The 19,146-nt window shown below is 41.0% G+C and overlaps 1 protein-coding gene across 1 annotated transcript; it reads left to right on the top strand.

Moving 5' to 3' along the window:
* Nucleotides 1-8,016: 8,016 nt before the first annotated feature.
* LOC134460070 (uncharacterized) lies at nucleotides 8,017-10,801 on the top strand. Its single transcript, XM_063212545.1, has 4 exons — nucleotides 8,017-8,351; nucleotides 8,453-8,599; nucleotides 8,768-8,869; nucleotides 9,864-10,801. Exons 1-4 carry the CDS (start codon nucleotides 8,055-8,057, stop codon nucleotides 10,170-10,172), a joined length of 855 nt encoding a protein of 284 aa, XP_063068615.1. The 5' UTR covers nucleotides 8,017-8,054; the 3' UTR covers nucleotides 10,173-10,801.
* The last annotated feature ends 8,345 nt before the right edge of the window (nucleotides 10,802-19,146 follow it).

The following is a 19,146-nucleotide window of genomic DNA, read 5'->3' on the forward strand; positions in this document are numbered from 1 at the left end:
ACTCAGGATACATGAAAGTCCCATTGTCACTTTTTACAGAGCACACATAACAAAATTGCATTCATGCCACAAGGGCCAGCCCAACAGCTTCCCCTAAGTAAGCAGCTTGGTGAGACTGTGCCATTCTCAGACTACCTCAGTCATGGAGGAGGGCGGGACAGAGGGCTGTTAAATCGCACCCACCTGGTAAACTGGCAACTCTTATGCTACAAGCCTGACTTCCTAACTACTTACTGTACCCATGACTGACTTTGAACTTCCAGTGAAAGGCACATCCAAAGAAAATTTGAAGGAGCAGGATGTGTCTCTGAACTTGGACGACAATTGTCTCTCTCTGTATGGAAGACAATTTTGCTTACATCTTGTAGAACAACCCAAGTCTAAAAATAGAGAAGAAGAATCTTGTTTGAGACATGAAAACTTTCAAGGTTGAGTGCATTTTGTGCTCCAGTGAATGGTCAGTATTTTCACCCACCAGTCTCTTGGAATGTCAGAAAGAGAGGAAGATCCCCTGGCATGAGAGAATAATGGCACACATGCTGAATGAGGAAAAATGTGATAGAGCAAGAGCAGTCAGCTTGCACAGGATGTCCCCGAGCCCCAACACTGGGAGCGTAGAAACCAGGTAAAGAAAGAAACATTATGTTACTACAGACCCTGTGAACTGCAACTTACTGTGTAATAGATATGACTCATATGGCACTCACCTCCAGTGCCGTTGACAGCCTTGGCCAGGCCCAGAACAAAACCATCTGAAAGGGCCTCCCACCCAATGCATACGATGTAAGGAGCACCCAATTCTTAGCCCCCACCATGGGCCCAGGACAAAAAAATCAACCCCCTGTTCCCCCTGCTCACTTACATATGGCACGTACCCGCACTGTATGCACACAGTTATTCAGTGACTACAGTATGTATGAGATATGTGTAAGCAATTTCAAGGGGAAGTATTTCAATTTCAAAGGCTTGCTGTTCTGTTCCAGTCAGAGTCAAGTCTAAATTACATTTCTTTTTTTCTACAAGTTTCATGCTAAAAATTGCTGCTGAGGCCTATCTATCGTAGTAGGGTGTGCCTGAGCTGTTCCAATGAGTTAATCTATGTAAGATCTGATAGAGAGAGAGAGAGAGAGAGAGAGAGAGAGAGAGAGAGAGAAAGAGAGAGAGAGGGAGAGAGAGAGAGGGAGAGTGCATATGTGGTTCCACAGTCCCACAACTCACTTTCCCAGTGGAAATCAGCGATCTCTGAAGGTAGGCTCCAGAGAAAGAGAGAGAGGGGGGGGGGGGGGGGGGGGGGGGGGGGGGGGGGGGGGGGGGGGGGGGGGGGGGGGGGGGGGGGGGGGGGGGGGGGTGGGGGGGGGGGGGGGGGGGGGGGGGGGGGGGGGGGGTGGGGGGGGGAGGGGGGGGGGTGGGGGGGGGTGGGGGGGGGGGGGGGGGGGGAGAGGGGGGGGGGGGGGGGGGGGGGGGGGGGGTGGGGGGGGGTGGAGGGGGGGGAGGGGGGGGGGGGGGGAGTGAGTAACTATGGCAATTATGACATTAATCACGATTAAGTATTTGAATCAATTGGCAGCACTCAATACATGTGATGTATAAAAACATGCTTTAAACATTTGCCTATTTATATGAAAACATAAGTGCACATAGGCTACTTACATACCATACACTGTATATAGTACATAATACATACATCATTTTCTGCTGCGAAATAACAAAAAGTATGAGACCTCATTGTTCTGTCTACACAATAGTGTCATTCTTGTTTATGTGCATTCAAATATACAAGGCCTGATGAAGTGAACTCATTACTACGCTTTCTCTAGTGTGTGTGCATGCCCGCGTGCATGCCCGAGTGAGTGTGTGTGTGTGTGTGTGTGTGTGTGTGTGTGTGTGTGTGTGTGTGTGTGTGTGTGTGTGTGTGTGTGTGTGTGTGTGTGTGTGTGTGTGTGTGTGTGTGTGTGTGTGTGTGTTTGCATGCGTGAGACGGTCCGTTGTGTGTTTTTATCATTAGCCTTTTATACTCAAAATAGCGCCTCATGAGTTAGTGCAAACAGCATGCAGCCTTCATGTGTGTACTTAGCGCGTGAGTTTGGATGCATGAGATATATAAACAAACATGTGCCATCAACAACAGAGACGGATCGCCTAAATCTGCAAGTCATCAATCCACACACACACACACACACACACACACACACACACACACACACACACACACACACACACACACACACACACACACACACACACACACACACACACACACACACACACACACACACACACCGGTCATGTTAACAGACTGCCATTAGCGCGATTGGTGCAGCAGCAGCATATACACTGTAAAAAGAGAGACTGCAGTTCATTAATATTAAAGGATTTATGATAGGGAGATTAAACCCTGAAAAAATGAGTATGTGCATTTTTGAATGGAAATGAGTAAAATTAATCATTTTCCAGCAATCGTTAACTACGTTTTACACACTTTTGGGCAAATAAAATTAGCTCTGAATACCAGAGTATTTATTAATTGATTGAAATGAATTAAGTCAACAATATGGCGAAAGTAGTAGATTTTACTAGAAAACTATCTAAGAACTTTGATTTTATTCATTGAGATGAAGCTGTTTCAATGACAATTGCATTTCCGGCGCGGCCAGCAGAGGAGAAGGAGGGAACTCGCAGCACATGGACTGTCCACGTTTCAGGCTTCTGTGAAGGTAATTAACTGGTTTCATTATTATTTTTTCAACATCTAAAGTTTGCTATTCGATGTAAGTGTACGGTCAAATACCAACCACTTCGTCTATTAGACATGCTACTTGTATCCTGACCAACGATTCCCATTTTTAGCCGTGTGTTCAGTAGGGAAGTTGAATAGCTGGTTTAATGCTGCAGACGAAACTGTGTGAATTAGGCTACATAAAGTTTCTCGGCTTTTCATCGGCAATGTCTCTTTTTTGATTACTGCACAGGGCTAGTTAATGCCAACCGAACCATGAGTTACTTTTTAGTCCAGTGTAGGCTACCTTCAACTGCAAAGGCTCCCTTGTCTTTTTTTCTATCGAACTCGCTTTCATTGAACAGCTCGTGCCTCTAGAACTACTCTAGCTGGTCTGTTGAGGCAAGAGTGACGCTGTCGTGCCGAAAAGCGAGTCCCTGCCAGAACACGAGTGCCCTCATTGAAACCAATGACATTTTTTTTACTGAAATTGTAACCGGCTCTTTGTAATACTTCCAGAAGGAATGTAGATGATTTATTGATAGGCTTTCCATTTTAAATTGTGTCGGATTTGTCTGCAAAAATGGGTAAAAAATATCTGAAAAATTGGTCATTGGTTTGTTTTCTGTTGGTTTCAATGAAGGCACTCGCTTTTACGTAGGCACGACAACTGTCGCCACGTGAAGAGTGCAGCGCACTAGATTTAGCTCTGAGTAGCAGCTGTTATCACGGTAGAGAGTAGACCAAACGAGAACATAGCTTGTGTGGTTGTGCATCAAAGGTAAACATTAAATGCAAAATTCCAAACCACGTAGCCATGAAACCATTACTAAAGCTTCACCTATCTGCAGAGGTGACTGAGTTTGTGAAGGGGTCTCGGCATAGTTCTAGCTCGTTGATGACCCGAGAACCGAGGAACAAACTGTTCTGGCCAAATTACAGATTTGAAGGCTGGTAAACCTAACTTAGGCCTACTTATTTTGAGGCATTACTTAATACAGTCTTTTCATGTTTTGATATGTCTGTGATGGTGTGTTATAGAGCTTGTGTCTTTCTAACCCATGCACAATTTATTATAGGATATTCTGGTGCCTATTGAAATGGCTTACTGCAAAACTATGGTTTTGAACTGTTTATGTGTTTTAATGATCTCACTTACTGCCCTCATATGCCGAGATAGCACAATGTGTGGACCTAATATCTGATGTGTGGGTCTGTCTTGTGTTTTCTTCTTTCTCTAGTTGTTTGAGCATTGAAAGTGGGATTCAAAGCAGATGATTTGAACAGCACTACGAGACAAACAGTTCAGCGGCACGGAACAGTAAGTTGTGCATTCAAATTGTCAATGTAGAGATGAAGATGGTACAGAGTTGGGGCATTAAATGAAGATGGTGCTGTTGAATCGAATGGGCAAATGGAAAAAATATGGTTGAAATGTTCATTTATTGTCTACATGTGCTTAAAAATGCAATGTAAAGGTCTCATATCTGAAGCATGGATATGTCATGTGTTTTCTTCTTTCTGGTCTTGTGTTTTCTTTCTCTAGGTGTTCATGCAAGAACCCTTTTAAGTGAACTTGGTGCACGTGACATTCAACACAGCTGAGTGGTTGAACAGCACAGAAAACGTGAGTGTTGAATCCAAAAAGTACAGTTCACAATGGTGTGCAGAGTAAAGGTGCGAAGCCACCATGTTAAAAAAAGGCTTCACGGGCAGAACTTATTCCTAAATCGCCCTGGACATAAGCTTGGCAATGATGGAAGCCCAAGACAACATTTTCTGGAGATGTTAAGACATTACAGGCTAAAAAAGACTTATTTTGAGACATTGCTTATAGTATTTTCATGTTTTGATATGTCTGTGATGATATGTTTCAGAGCGTGTGTCTTTCTAACCCATGCACAATTTATTATAGGGTATTCTGGTGCCTACTGAAATGGCTTACTGCAAAACTATGGTTTTGAACTGTTTGTGTTTTAATGATCTCACTTACTGCCCTCATATGCCGAGATAGCACAATGTGTGGACCTAATATCTGATGTGTGGGTCTGTCTTGTGTTTTCTTCTTTCTCTAGTTGTTTGAGCATTGAAAGTGGGATTCAAAGCAGATGATTTTAACAGCACTACGAGACAAACAGTTCAGCGGCACGGAACAGTAAGTTGTGCATTCAAATTGTCAATGTAGAGATGAAGATGGTACGAAGTAAGGGCATTGAAGGACCATAGTGCAGTTGAATTGAATGGGCAAATGTAAAAATGAGGGTTGAAACATTCATTTATTTTCTACATGTGCTTAAAAATGCAGTGTTAAGGTCTCATATCTGATGCATGGGTATACGTATCGTTTTCTTTCTCTACCTGAATTTCCCCCTGGGGATCAATAAAGTTACTCTACTCTACTCTACTCTACTCTCTACTCTAGGTGTTCATGCGAGATCCTTTGTAAGCACGTGGCATGTAACACAGCTGAGTGGGATACCAAGTGTTAAACAGCACAGCACAGCACAAAAAAGTGAGTTGTGCATCCAAAATCTTCAAATCAAAAAGGTGTGCAGAGTAAAGGTTTTTTTTCCTAACATGCCAACTCCTGGCCTCCCTTGCCTGTTTGTGGCCTAGTGATGATATTACTGGCGACAGAAGTGTCAGGGCTCTAGACCAACTTTTTGTGCTGATGCGCCCAACTTTTTTTCTTGGGTGCACTAGCACAAAAGTTAAGTGCCCCCAAATTTCCAAACACATTCCATCGCAGTTCCAAAATGCTTATTATTATTATTATTATTATTATGTATTTATTATTTATTTTTATGTATTCATTTTTAAATCGCTGCCTCTCTGTTCATTGGTAAATAATTGGCTACCAATATCTTCCAACATAGTTCCTTATTTTGAAACAACTGAACTGAACAGTAACAGTAACTTGTTTAAATCTTCAAGTGCTTCATGCTCAATGAACAACTTAAAATAACTGATATGAGCAGACTTTATCCAACCAATTACTACACTGGTCCCCAAGAACAGCAAATGCAATGCTTGAGGCAGCATTCCTTAAAGAAATAAGAGTTTTAAACATACTTTTCTGATGCAATATAGTCTACTTTTACATTTTGAATTTATTTGTATTCATTTTTAATTTCAATAATTTGGAAATTCCCATTAGGAAACTCGAACTTCCATTGTCATTGTGACACAGCACTGCACAGCACGCAAGTGAACATTGCACACAACAAAATTGCATTTAGTCAGCTTGCAATTTTAATGTCATTTTCTCATTTGCATGTGGATGGTGAGTGAAGACTAGCGCCCCAACAGTTGTTGTGGGTAGTAGGCTGACGGGGGAGGGAAAATATGTTTTCAAATGGCTCGTGTTTTAATAATGTTCACTTATTGTCCTCATATGCTTGGATAATGCAGTGACAAGGCCTCATCTGATGCATGGGAATTTGTCTTATGGTGTTTCTTTCTTATGGTGTTTCTTTCTCCAGGTGTTTGGAATCTTCTCAAGGGAACTTGGTGCACGTTGGATTCAAAACTGGTGACATCATAGGAGACAATCAATTCAGTGGCACAGAGAGCAGTAAGTTTTGCATTCAAAATGTTCAATGTGAAGGTTGAAATATTACCGAATACGGGTAAGAATTGAACACACAGTGCCTAATTAAATGGGTCTGATGCATGTCTGTCCATGTTCTTTTTCCTTAGGTGTTACCCAATGATATGGCGGTGTAAACTACAGATTTTCTTCTGATAGAAAAGGTAATCTGCTGAAGCATTATAGGCTACAACATGCAACCTTAGATGTCATGGGTGGTCGCAGCCATGTCTATATGACTCTTGCCCCTGCTCATTTAAACTCAAAATGCCCTCCACACTCATTTCTCCAGATACCGAAAGAAAGTCTTAAATCAGAAGGAGTAATCCCATCTTTAAGTGTGCAGTTTGTTATGCTCATTATTCTACAGAAAAGGATTATTTTCATCATATCGGGAACCATCTGAAAATCCATGAAACTGTTTTTTGTGTATATGAAGGCCGTAACTTAAGAACAAATATATACAACACATTCCTTAAACACAAAAGACGTAGTTGTTCAAAGAATTGGCTTGATTTTGGTGAAACTAGAAACCATTCATAATGTTTCTGTGAAGTGTGTTTGTGATGCCTTGGTTGAAGACCTTCAGTTCATTTCATCTTCAGCTTGTACGGGTGTTAGAAGTATAACTGAGTCCACATTTCAGTCTGAACAATTTGTTGTTGACCAGAGCATTATCACTGATTTAGCAGAACAGCTATGCAACCTCCATCCTCTTAGTAAAGCCTTTGGTGAAAGCGGTCCACTTGGTTCAGCTTTTAAGAGAAGAAAGTATTTTAGTATTTTGTGCGTTGTTGAACAGCAGAACGCTGGGTTACTCTCAAACGCCACATCTGTCTTTGAGGCTGTTGAAGTGCACTGTTTGTAACAGCTCAATATTACATGTTTTTCCTTTTTTGCTGTTCATTTTTGTTATATTCTTGTTCAGTACACCATTCACTGTATAAACAAACATTTCTGTTTACTTTTGTCAGGTTGGCAACGATGGAAGCACAGCTAAGAGTGTTAATAGATGACAGAATTGAAAAGCTAATCCTTCCATCAGGAATGCCAGATACTGTAGATGATCTGAAAGCTGTGATAAAGGAGAGCTTTGGAATTCCTGATGAATGTAACCTCCTCTATTTGGACTCTGACTTTGGGGATTTTTTCACCCTCCATAGATGTGACCAAATCAAAAACAAGGACACTGTTAAGATTGCTAAATCTACCCCTGTTGTTCTGGACCTGTTTCCATTTGAGGAGCCTTTGGCTAGTTCTGTTAGTGGTCCATCTGTTGACTGGGAGTCTACCGATATGGTGGGGTTAGGCACTTCTGCGTTCAATACTCCTGCTGCTGAGTCATCTGCTGCGTCTCTGTCTTCTGAGGCATCAACTGTTATTCTCCCCCCGAGAATTCCCACAGAACGTTGCCAGCCTTGGCCAAAGCCATTCCCCATTCCAACATTTGCGTATGAAACTGAGATTTGTCTGGAGAGAGCCGCGGAAGAATTCCAGAAGACTGGAGCTCGACTTAGACCTTCAAAGGTCAAGGCGGATATCCTTGAAACACTGTCCAAAAGCATATATTCATATGTTGCTTATCCATCAGGTGCCCAGATTAGCGACGTGGCTGAGGCACTTTGCACCAAATATCCCTTTCTCAAAGAGCCTGGTTCTTTCTCTGGTTTCTATGGATGGCAACAAAGCTTGAGGTGGAAAATGGGCAACTATCGCACCAAGCTCAGAGCATGCGGTGTCCCTGAAGTTATGTGCAATTCCCTCAGGCGCAAAAGCCCTGCAAACCAGAAAACGGCAAAGAATGCCAAAAAGCCTAAAAAGGCTGAGGTAAACTACCTCCCTCCATACCCAGCAGGAGAAACGGAGGAAAGTTTGGAGCAAGAGCGGATTCAGCTACTGACTGAGATCCAAAAAAGGGACAACAACAAAGTGATAAAGGAAATAATGTGCAACACATTTGCACACCGAAGAAATGAAATCGTAAACCAAATGCCCAGCATTAAGGACTTCCATGCGAGGTGGCCTGCATTATTTGAAGCATCCCAAGTGAGTCAGAGAAAAATAAGTATTTACAGTCCACCAGGAAGGGTCACAAACAATGATTGTGTATATGATATTAAATCTCTGCAATTTTTTGCATCTTTCAGATTGAAGAGGAGTTTCACCGAATTTCTACCGTGCACCTTGAAGCTAAATTTATGGCCAAGCTAGATGAATACACTCCCAGGCTCATGACAATCTTTCAGGCCAAGGGTGGCGCCATGGGATTGAAGCTCCAGGCCATTCTCCTCAAGGTATTATGCAATGACTTCCATTATTAGCTTTTTTTTTAACTTGTTTACTGTATCCACAGGTAATGAACTGAGGTACGCATCATCATTGTGGTGTTTCCTATAATAAAATGGAAGCTTTAGATACTTTTTAACACAGCAAATGTTTTTTTACCTATTGATTATTTCTAGGCCCCAACCAATCCTGATGTCAACTTGATGCGGGACCTCATCATCCAGTGCTTGATGGTATACCTTGGGGAGTCCCTGAATGATCTCTTGAAAGAGTTTGATGTAAGTGCATATTAAAGTTTATTTACAGTATGTATCTATTTGTTGGCTCTCGCTTGTGCGCTGTCCATTCCACTCACTAAGTGCGTACGGACAATATCAATCCCTCTCGCACTCACTCGGTCTCTCTCTCTCTCTCTCTCTCTCTCTCTCTCTCTCTCTCTCTCTCTCTCTCTCTCTCTCTCTCTCTCTCACTCTCTCTCTCTCTCTCTCTCTCTCTCTCTCTCACCCACCCACCCAAGTGTGTTCATGTGCACACTTACTTGGTCTCTCTCTCTTTCTCTCACTTTCTCCAATATGCGACCTTGCTTCCTTCACTTGTAAAAAAAAAAAAAACTTGTGCTTGTGGCCTCGCCCCGCCTCCTGGCCCCTGTGTTACTCTCACTCACTCTTTGTCTCTGTATGTGTGTCTGTCTGTATGTCTGTCTCACACCACACACGCACTGTCTAGTTTTCTCTCTCTCTCTCTCTCTCTCTCTCTCTCTCTCACACACAAACTCTCTCTCTCTCTCTCTCTCTCTCTCTCTCTCTCTCTCTCTCTCTCTCTCTCTCTCTCACACAAACTCTGTCTCTCTGTCTCTCTCTCTCTCTCTCTCTCTCTCTCTCGTACACATCCATTATGTTTCTCTCCTTACGCCCACACACACACTCTAGTTTTCACTGTCTCTGTGTCTTATCTCTTCACCTCTCTCATGTACTCTCACCCTCACCCTATAGCTCTGTCTTGATTAAATACTGTGAGAGGAATGACTGCTGTAGGATGTGAGGCTGAAAAACTGATAACTGGCCCGCTAGTTTTGTACAATTGAAAGTAAGTGCTCCTAACTATTTCAAAAATAATCCACAATCAAATAAGGAAGTGTCACATGGAAACAGATTGTGTAGAGAGTGATGTATTAAATTGTAATCACAGGATGCTCAGCTAAGGCCTTTTTCTTTGACTGATCAGATGATAAATAAGACTTTGCATTAATATTTAATGTTCTTGTTATTTCAGGACGCTGATGAAGAACGGATGTCCGAGGACCTTGCTGCTCAAAAAATGAAGATCTACAGCATCATGTCCAGCTCAGCAGAGGGGCCGAGCGATGTTGGTGTCGTCATTGAGGGAGTGAAAGTTCTCACCACTCTGGGTACCTTTGCCAGGGCTTGCTGCATGCTCCTTGGGCTGACTTATGCACTAAATCTGGCCTACCCTAAGGAGCTCAGATATACATTTGAAATCTTCCAGACGCTCCTTCTGGAGCTGGACTGTTCAAAGCAGTCCCCAAAGCTGCACACTTTGAAGAGTAAGTTGTTGGACTAAGGAAATGCCGAACTGGACACTTGAGCTGAGGCGGTGCGATGGACACTTGACTTCAGTTTTTCAGAACTTAATGACTTAAAGATTTACCTTTTAATTTCTCCAAACACTACTTTTTCAAACAGGTTGACACACGCACTAAAAAAGTCAAAATGTGTTACGCCATCATCGGTTGATTTGTTGATATCTGATGTGTCTGTAGATGTGTTTGAAGCTGTGAACGAAACATTAACAGTTATATCTACTGTGCCGTTAAGCAAACTTATGCTAAGACCGTGCGATGGACACTTGAGCTGAGGCACTGCGATGGACACTTAAGCTGAGACACTCTGACTGCTGTGTTTCCGCCTCGAAGAAAAGTGTTCATTAGTCTTCATCAGTCTTCATTAACATCAACACATCTAGCGTCTATTTGTTAAGTTGATAATAGCAAACACTTCGCATACAAAACAGTTTTGGAACAACTTTTGAAAGATATTGCCACTTTAGAACAAAAAGCCATTTTCATTTCAAGTTTTGGAAAACGTACAAGGGTTACAAAGTAATGCTGTATGTATTCATGTCAATGAAGACTGAAACTTTGACAAATTTCCCATTACCCAATACAAGTTACAGCTGTTACTTTGGTGTTCTTTGAAGTCCTAAGTGTGTAGAACAATTCAAAATCAACAACATAAAGGATTATAGATTATAAATATAATCAAGTCCACATTTAAGTCTGATCAACTTGTTGTTGACCAGAGCATTATCACTGATTTAGCAGAACAGCTATGCAACCTCCATCCTCTCAGTAAAGCATTTGGTGAAAGCGGTCAACTTGGCTTGACTTTTAAGAGAAGAAAGTATTTTAAGGATCATTTCCAATGTGTTGGTAGTGTGAAATATATATTGTTGATTCTCGCAAGTGCAAAACATTTCAATAAGTGCCCATTCTTGAGACTTTAGAGAAACTATTGGAAAATGAAGGTATTGCAGAGGAAATCATATTGAGGAATTCCAACAGTAGTCAATACATTAAGTCAAATTCTACAAGCAGAGTAACTGGAGATGAATTACGCCTATCTATAATCCTTTATGTGGAACTTGGGACTTGATAAAAAAAAAAACTGAGTAACAGCTGTATATTGGGTACTGGGAAATGTATCAAAGTCATTTTAGAACAAAAGGGTATTTTCATTTCGAGTTTTGTAAAACATATAAGGGGGATGTCAGATGTGCTGCATGACCTTTTTGAAGACATAATTCCAAGGGAATTCTTTTTTTCCCCCACAGATATTTGCAAAGAATAAGTACTCCAGTTTTTCTGAACTTTAAGATTTACCTTTTATTTTTTGGCCAGACACTGCTTTTTCAAGGTTGTTTGACACACAAAAAAGTGTTATGCCATCATTGGTTGATTTGATGTAGCAAGGCTCATCACTGTCATGCACATGTTAGAAAATCCCTGTTCTGTATCAAAATTATCTGACATGTCTGTAGATGTGTTTGAAGCTGTGAACAAAGCATTAAGTTTTATCTACTGTGCCGTTAGCAAACTTATGCTAAGACCGTGCGATGGACACTTGAGCTGAGACAGTGCAATGGACACGAGCTGAGGTAGTGCAATGGACACTTGAGCTGAGACAGTGCAATGGACACGAGCTGAGACAGTGCAATGGACACGAGCTGAGGTAGTGCAATGGACACTTGAGCTGAGGCAGTGCAATGGACACTTGAGCTGAGGCGCAAGTTCTTTACTTCTTTATTAGAGATGCTCTGATGCCTCCTCTTACAGGTCTTGTTTGCTCAAACTCTGTTTCTCTCGCTCGCTTACTCGCTCGCACACTCGCTCTCACACACACACGCTTGTGTAATTGCAGGTACACAGTGAGGTCATTACTTCTTCATTAGAGCCTTTCAGGTGACTCTTTACACAGATCTCGCTCACTCGCACTCTTTACACTCTTTACTCTCTCACTCTTTACTCTCACGCTCTTTACACATGCACACCTATGTCTACACACACACCATAGGTATACCTATGTATATACAGTAGGCAGACTGTACAACAGCTATACACCCTACCTCATCCCACCATTTTTGTTTCCTTGTTTGTCTTGTGACCAGGTTCTTTGTTTTGTTATATTTCCTATGAACGTTCTCTCTGAAAAGTTGTCTCAAAGTTAATACCTCAGGATGCCCCCTTAAGTTTTTTGTTTGTTTTTACATTATTTTTCTTTTTTTACATAAACATCGCACACGGTGCATTCCTCTAAAACTTTGTTGTATTTTGTGCAAATGTGCACAAATGAATATGCATTTTTTTTCTGTTGAGCAACCCATTTTAATGTTGCTAAATTGAAGGGGGAAAGACAAATAAATGTTATCTAATTTCCTACTACTTTTGTGCATGGTAGTCTCCTTTAGCAAATAAAACTAGCAAATATAATGTAAATAATATAAGGAGAAAGTAGTAAATATTATTTAAATTAACTTTGGTAAGTGGCACATTTAAATTGAGAGTTTTTCATAATAAATATTTTTTAAAATTTACTCAATATTTTTAAGCAGTATAAGCTGTCATTTATAGAGTAAATAAAACACATCTATAGTGTCTTCTATTAGCCGGTATATATTATTATCACGTAAATTTAAGTGATTTTTTTCAATTAATTTTAATCAATATTGCAGTCATAAAATATAATCAATTATATCACGTGTCACTTTCTTGACACAATATTATTGAGTAAACCCTGGTCAAATTTTTTACAGTGTATTTCCATCCATCATTGAACTGGCATCTCAGAGCTACATAGCATCAGATGAAATAAATGTGCATCTCTGCGGTGTAAGATGTGTGTGCGTGTGCGCACACACACAAAATCACACACAAATTAAAAAAAGGTTAAAGGGACACTGTGTGAGATTTTTAGTTGTTTATTTCCAGACTTCATGCTGCCCATTCACTAATGGTAAGTTTTTCATGGATACTTACCACCACCATCAAATTCTAAGTATTCATTGTGACTGGAAAAATGCACTTTTCATACATTAAAAGGGGGATCTTCTCCATGGTCCGCCATTTTGGATTTCCAAAAATAGCAATTTTTAGCTGCAAAAATGACTGTACTTGGACTATACTAGAATATATGTGTTTATTACTTAGTAAACATTCATGTAAAGATCAAATTTGGCAATAGGCAGCCCAGTTTCAATGAGCAGCATAGCTGCAGTACCTTTTTTGACCATTTCCTGCACAGTGTACCTTTAAACACATTACTGACAGATGAGCAGACAGTAAATCAGTAAACTGTATCTGATTAGAGGGAGATTAAGGGTTTGTGGGCTGACAAAATGGAAGTGTGCATTGAGAAGCTGCATGTGGGACTGGACTATATTTTTCCATGTACTGATTGTGGGCACATTGAATAACATCATTCTGTAGTTACATAATTTAAATATTATTATCAGATGTGGTCTTTCAGATGAATTATTTAACATTAATTTTGTTGCATTCATTTTATGTCCTATTTTGATGCTTTATAGCTGGTTTTATTTTCTCTGCAAAAGCATCAAACATGAATAAATTACAAACTTGACTCTGAACTTACGTTAGGCTATGTAAAAATTGTTGTAAAAAGTTCTATTTTGTACAAGTGCAGCAAATAGAAACGCCAATGCACAATGTCTGATTTTGCCGGCAGTGCTGTAAACGCACTATGTCTGCCAATAGGCCGTTTATTGTCTTCTGATGTTCTTCTGTATTTTCTCTTCCTGATCTCTTTGCTCTTCACTCTGTTGTTTCCCTTTGAGTGGTTTGGAACTAGCTGGGAAGCAGCTGTCTTCAAGTGTGTGATGGAAGAAACGTGTTGTTTGTTCCCTGCCATGTCCTATGTATTTTGAACACTGCTAACCTTTCACACCCCCTGACTAGATATAAATAATGTATGGTACTGTATATATATATATTAGTATTTTTGTCTGTGCTGCTCTCTCCTCTTCTTACACACCAAACTTACACATAACGTACAAATAAAAACACAGACACAACCAAAACACCCATACACTAACGCATGCACACACGCACACACACACACACACACACACACACACACACACACACACACACACACACACACACACACACACACACACACACACACACACACACAGTCTAAACACTCACTATATTACGAAAAAGACAGAGGAAGGCTATTTCTTGACAACAGAATAAGTAGTCTGCTTTCAAGAAGCCTGATGAAAGGAGGGCATGACCTGCTGATGGACAATGCAATGACCAATATCCTAACATGATTGGCCTGTTATTTTCCGAGAAAATGATTCAGAACATTTGTCTTCTTCTGATTCAAGTTCTACAACTGTCTTACAGTAAACTCTTCAAATTAAATCGTACAGTATCGCTACTCAAAAGCCTTGCTCAAAACGTTTCCAAGTGTATCATCACCTTTAGTTTTGCACTTTGTGTATTTTTTTTTGCACAAAAAGTCCACTTTGAAATGAAGTGTTACTGAATCCTTTCGTTTTTTTTGTAGGTGACAGCCAGGTTTGAAGACATTTTATTGTGTCCTCAGAATCCCTGCCAATGCATCCGCCTACTCTTCAAATGGCAAAAACATAAAACGAAACATGTCCTCTGTCCTCAAAGTGTATTACAGACAAGAGGCAGTCTCTATAGGGTAGTCAAAAAGTATTTGTGTGCTTTGACGAATTGCCTTTTTGGTTAGGAAAGATTTTACACACTTTGTTGTGTGCCTGGAATAGTCATCTTGTCTGAGGATGTACATACACCCAAGCACAAACAGTATTTGTTGTTTGAAGTTTATATTCTTTTATCACTATTTCATTTCCCCTTCAGAAATGTTATCTGTGAGTCTATGAATTACTTGAATTACCTTTGACTGCATTACTATGAATACCTTGTCACTTTAGCTTTGTAATATATGTGTGTATAAGACTAAAGACAAAATATCCCAAATATTTTGTGCAAATCAAGCACAAGAATTATCATCAATACACTGACGTCATGTGAAGAACCAAAAAAAAAGAATTTCTCAAAATCACATCGCTACCCTTTATCAAGATTCTATATTTACACAGTAAATTTGCTAGTGTTAATTTTGCAGTGTTATGGCTTATTAACACTATTGGAGTAATTCCAACACCAAATGGAGTGAGATGCTCTCCAGTGTCAGTGACAAATGAAGTTGTTAAATTGTGTGGAGTTAGAAGTACTCCAGAGAGCCCCCGCCTCCTCGAGGTGATGGAGTTTGTCTGCGCCATTGTATGCCCTAGTAACAGAGAACGTAAAGAAAACGTTTGACTTTTGGTTCTCTAAAGGTTGGGGTTATTACCAAACCAAAATCTACCACTTACAAACGTTCCCTTTGGTTACAGTAAAAACCAAGCAGCCATTGGTTCCTGTTCGGTTCTGGATACGTTTCGGATACGTCATTTTTGGTTCTGTTTCGGTTCTCACTGGGTTGCCAGGAAAGTTTAATTTAAGTTCCCAGAACAATATATGTGTGGTTCCCATTCCATTCCCTCGCCGTTCTCTCACCGTACCTTTATTGCTTTTCATGTTTGTTCCCTCATCGTTTTCATATGGTTCCCATAACCTTGATGGTTACATTATAGGTCTGGTCACGTCTGGTTCCCTAGACGTGCTCCTGATGTTCCCCCAACTTTGTTTATACTGTGTTGTTCAGAGCATAAGCAATTATGACTGTCCACCCGATTAAATCATATACGTCTACATATTAGTAACATTATTTCCTCCAGATTTAATCATGTACACAATCTTTTTTTATTTATTCCATTTCATTCATTTAACTCAACTTGGTTGGGTTGATCTAAGGTTTGGCTGTGCACACAACATCACACAAAAGATGTGTTGAGTGAAAGAAATAACTTGAGAACTTGTTACACCTTTGCCGGTAACAAGCAGGCCCCTCACAACCAATCTGTCCATCAGCGCCTGGCCAAACCTAATTACTTAGGGCTGGTATATCATGACTCAATTGCTTGCACCTGAAAAACTCCTAATCAATCTGGTCACATGGTACTCTTGAGCCTGTATATAAACCTGGACTGTCACAGTGCTTTAAATATTTGCCTGCCTGCCTGCCGGCTGGTCAGCATGGCACAGCATAGCGCTTGTTTACCTGCTTTGCAAGCAAGCTAAAGGCGCTTTTGGCTTATGGCATTTGTTACATCTTGTGCCTTGCTTTGTGAGCTAGTCAGTAACAGCACATGTTACATTGTTTGCTCCATTGTGCACTTGATGTTTGCAAGCAAGCTAAAGGCGCTTATGGCATTTGTTAGCTACATCTTGTGCCTTGCTTTGTGAGCTAGTCAGTAACAGCACATGCTACATTGCTTGCTCCATTGTGCACTTGATGTAGGGAACCATATGGGAACGACAAGGGAACAAACATGACATGAACAGGAATAAAGTGACGGTAAGAGAACAATAAGGGAACGGAATGGGAACTACACATATAACATTCTAGGAACGAAAATTAAACTTTCCTGCCAACCAAGTGAGAACGGAAAAATAACCAAACATGACTCTCTGGGGACGTACCCAGAACTAAACTGGAACCAAGGGCTTGTGTTCCAGGAACCTTCGTAGAACTAAAAATTGTTAGTAGACGTATATGATTTAATCGGGTGGACAGTCATAATTGCTTATGCTCTGAACAACACAGTATAAACAAAGTTGGGGGAACATCAGGAGCACGTCTAGGGAACCAGACGTGACCAGACCTATAATGTAACCATCAAGGTTATGGGAACCATATGAAAACGATGAGGGAACAAACATGAAAAGCAATAAAGGTACGGTGAGAGAACGGCGAGGGAATGGAATGGGAACCACACATATATTGTTCTGGGAACTTAAATTAAACTTTCCTGGCAACCCAGTGAGAACCGAAACAGAACCAAAAATGACGTATCCAAAACGTATCCAGAACCGAACCGGAACCAATGGCTGCTTGGTTTTTACTGTAACCAAAGGGAACGTTTGTAAGTGGTAGATTTTGGTTTGGTAATAACCCCAACCTTTAGAGAACCAAAAGTCAAACGTTTTCTTTACGTTCTCTGTTACTAGGGCATACAATGGCGCAGACAAACTCCATCACCTCGAGGAGGCGGGGGCTCTCTGGAGTACTTCTAACTCCACACAATTTAACAACTTCATTTGTCACTGACAATGGAGAGCATCTCACTCCATTTGGTGTTGGAATTACTCCAATAGTGTTAATAAGCCTTAACACTGCAAAATTAACACTGGCAAATTTACTGTGTACTAGATTACTTCAGAGGCGCACCAACAAAACGGAGGAGCGCAGTGTGTGGAAAATAACCTTGAGGCTATTAAATTAAGAAATGTCAGACGTCTCACACCCCAGTCACAACTACCCCACCCCCACCCCCCTAACATCACCACCCAAATCCACCTCCACCTCCACTCGTTCACACCCAGCCCCGATGGATCTGATAATTCTTAAGACATAGATCAAAGACTGTTGTGAGGAGGAGATAGGGGTGTATCTGAGGGGAGCTTTGCGGCAGCAGGAACAGCATCAACAGCAGAAGCTTGGCGACATAAATAAGAGCGATATTTTTAAAGATGTGTGAAGAAGAAGAAAAACAAACCAAACACGAAAAAGTAGGCCTACAGTAGTTCCGTCATACACCTCATGTATAATGGATGGGCCCACTGTCTTCACCTGGTGATCTTTTGACACGTTGTTCACCTTAAGCCGTTCATGTTGATCAGAGCACAGCGGGTGTCCGTGTGAGCTGAAATCTCTCCTTGAGGATGGGTAAACAACTGAGGGGGAGAAGGCTCCTCTGCCATCTTCTCCTCAGGTGCTGTAAAATGTTTTAAGTGCTACAGGAAGGGAGCCATTTAGACGTCTTCTTGTCAACAGCGTAAAGACATGGGCATGCAGGCAGCTCTCTCTCTCTCTCTCACTCTCGTCTGTTTTGGCACAGATTTTTACCCAAAAAAGGTCAAACATTTGCACATTCTCCTCAGTGGCAAATAGGCTATAGCTGCATCCGACTGTGTGCATCCGTCTGTGTGCAAAACACCATGTTGAATGCTGCACCAACAATATCTTTCCACCATGTAGCAATAAGCCAAACCAACAATACAAAGCTCATCTATGTGTATATTGAGTGATATCTAAAAGTGGGGTAAAGGAGATTAATACTGCTTTAGTGGCTATAAAGCTTTATCTAGCAAGCAGACAGTGATGGAAAGAACAGCTCAGAGCTAATGACAGGTATTATATAACATTAAGTTGAGCTGAGACAAATCCTCGCCTCTTTGACATAGGTTCTTAATGTTCCCCTAATGCCAACCATTTTAAGTAGGCTATCTACACATTCCAGCATGTCAGTAGAGACCAGGAGACATGAGAGTTATGGGCGGAAATAGCAGACTATTTTTTCTTAATTGTCATATCTAAGAATGTCAAACGTCTCACATCCTTAGTACCTTTGCTGTCGCTCGCTCGCTCTCACTCGATTCTTTTCTCTCTGTCCATCTCTTTTTTTCTCTTTATCACTCATCCTGCCATTCCATCCCTAATCTGTCTGTTAAAATGGGTCTCTTTTCAATTGCATGCGTGCAGCTTTATCACAGTATGGACCGTTCAATTTTCAGGGGAATCTGTTTTAGCCGGATGGTTTTGGCCCTTTTTGCCTCATCCCTCCGCTGTGCTGTTGGTAATATGCGCTGTGTGTTTGGTGTTAAAACCTGCTTATTTTGCACTTATCACAACACTGATTTTAACACCTGTGCTCAGCTATTTCTCTCTCTCTCTCTCTCTCTCTCTCTCTCTCTCTCTCTCTCTCTCTCTCTCTCTCTCTCTCTCTCTCTCTCTCTCTCTCTCTCTCTCTCTCTCTCTCACTCAGACATTCACACACACACACACACACACACACACACACACACACACACACA

This window comes from Engraulis encrasicolus, chromosome 12, assembly GCF_034702125.1.
Source record: "Engraulis encrasicolus isolate BLACKSEA-1 chromosome 12, IST_EnEncr_1.0, whole genome shotgun sequence".
NCBI classification, from domain to species: Eukaryota; Metazoa; Chordata; class Actinopteri; order Clupeiformes; family Engraulidae; genus Engraulis; species Engraulis encrasicolus.

Excerpts from the sequence above, each read along its gene's own strand:
- LOC134460070 (XM_063212545.1), top strand. The coding sequence starts at position 8,055 with ATGTGCAATTCCCTCAGGCGCAAAAGCCCTGCAAACCAGAAAACGGCA. Across the intron at positions 8,352-8,452 it reads CATTATTTGAAGCATCCCAA|ATTGAAGAGGAGTTTCACCG; the intron begins GTGAGTCAGAGA and ends TGCATCTTTCAG. Across the intron at positions 8,870-9,863 it reads ATCTCTTGAAAGAGTTTGAT|GACGCTGATGAAGAACGGAT; the intron begins GTAAGTGCATAT and ends TTGTTATTTCAG.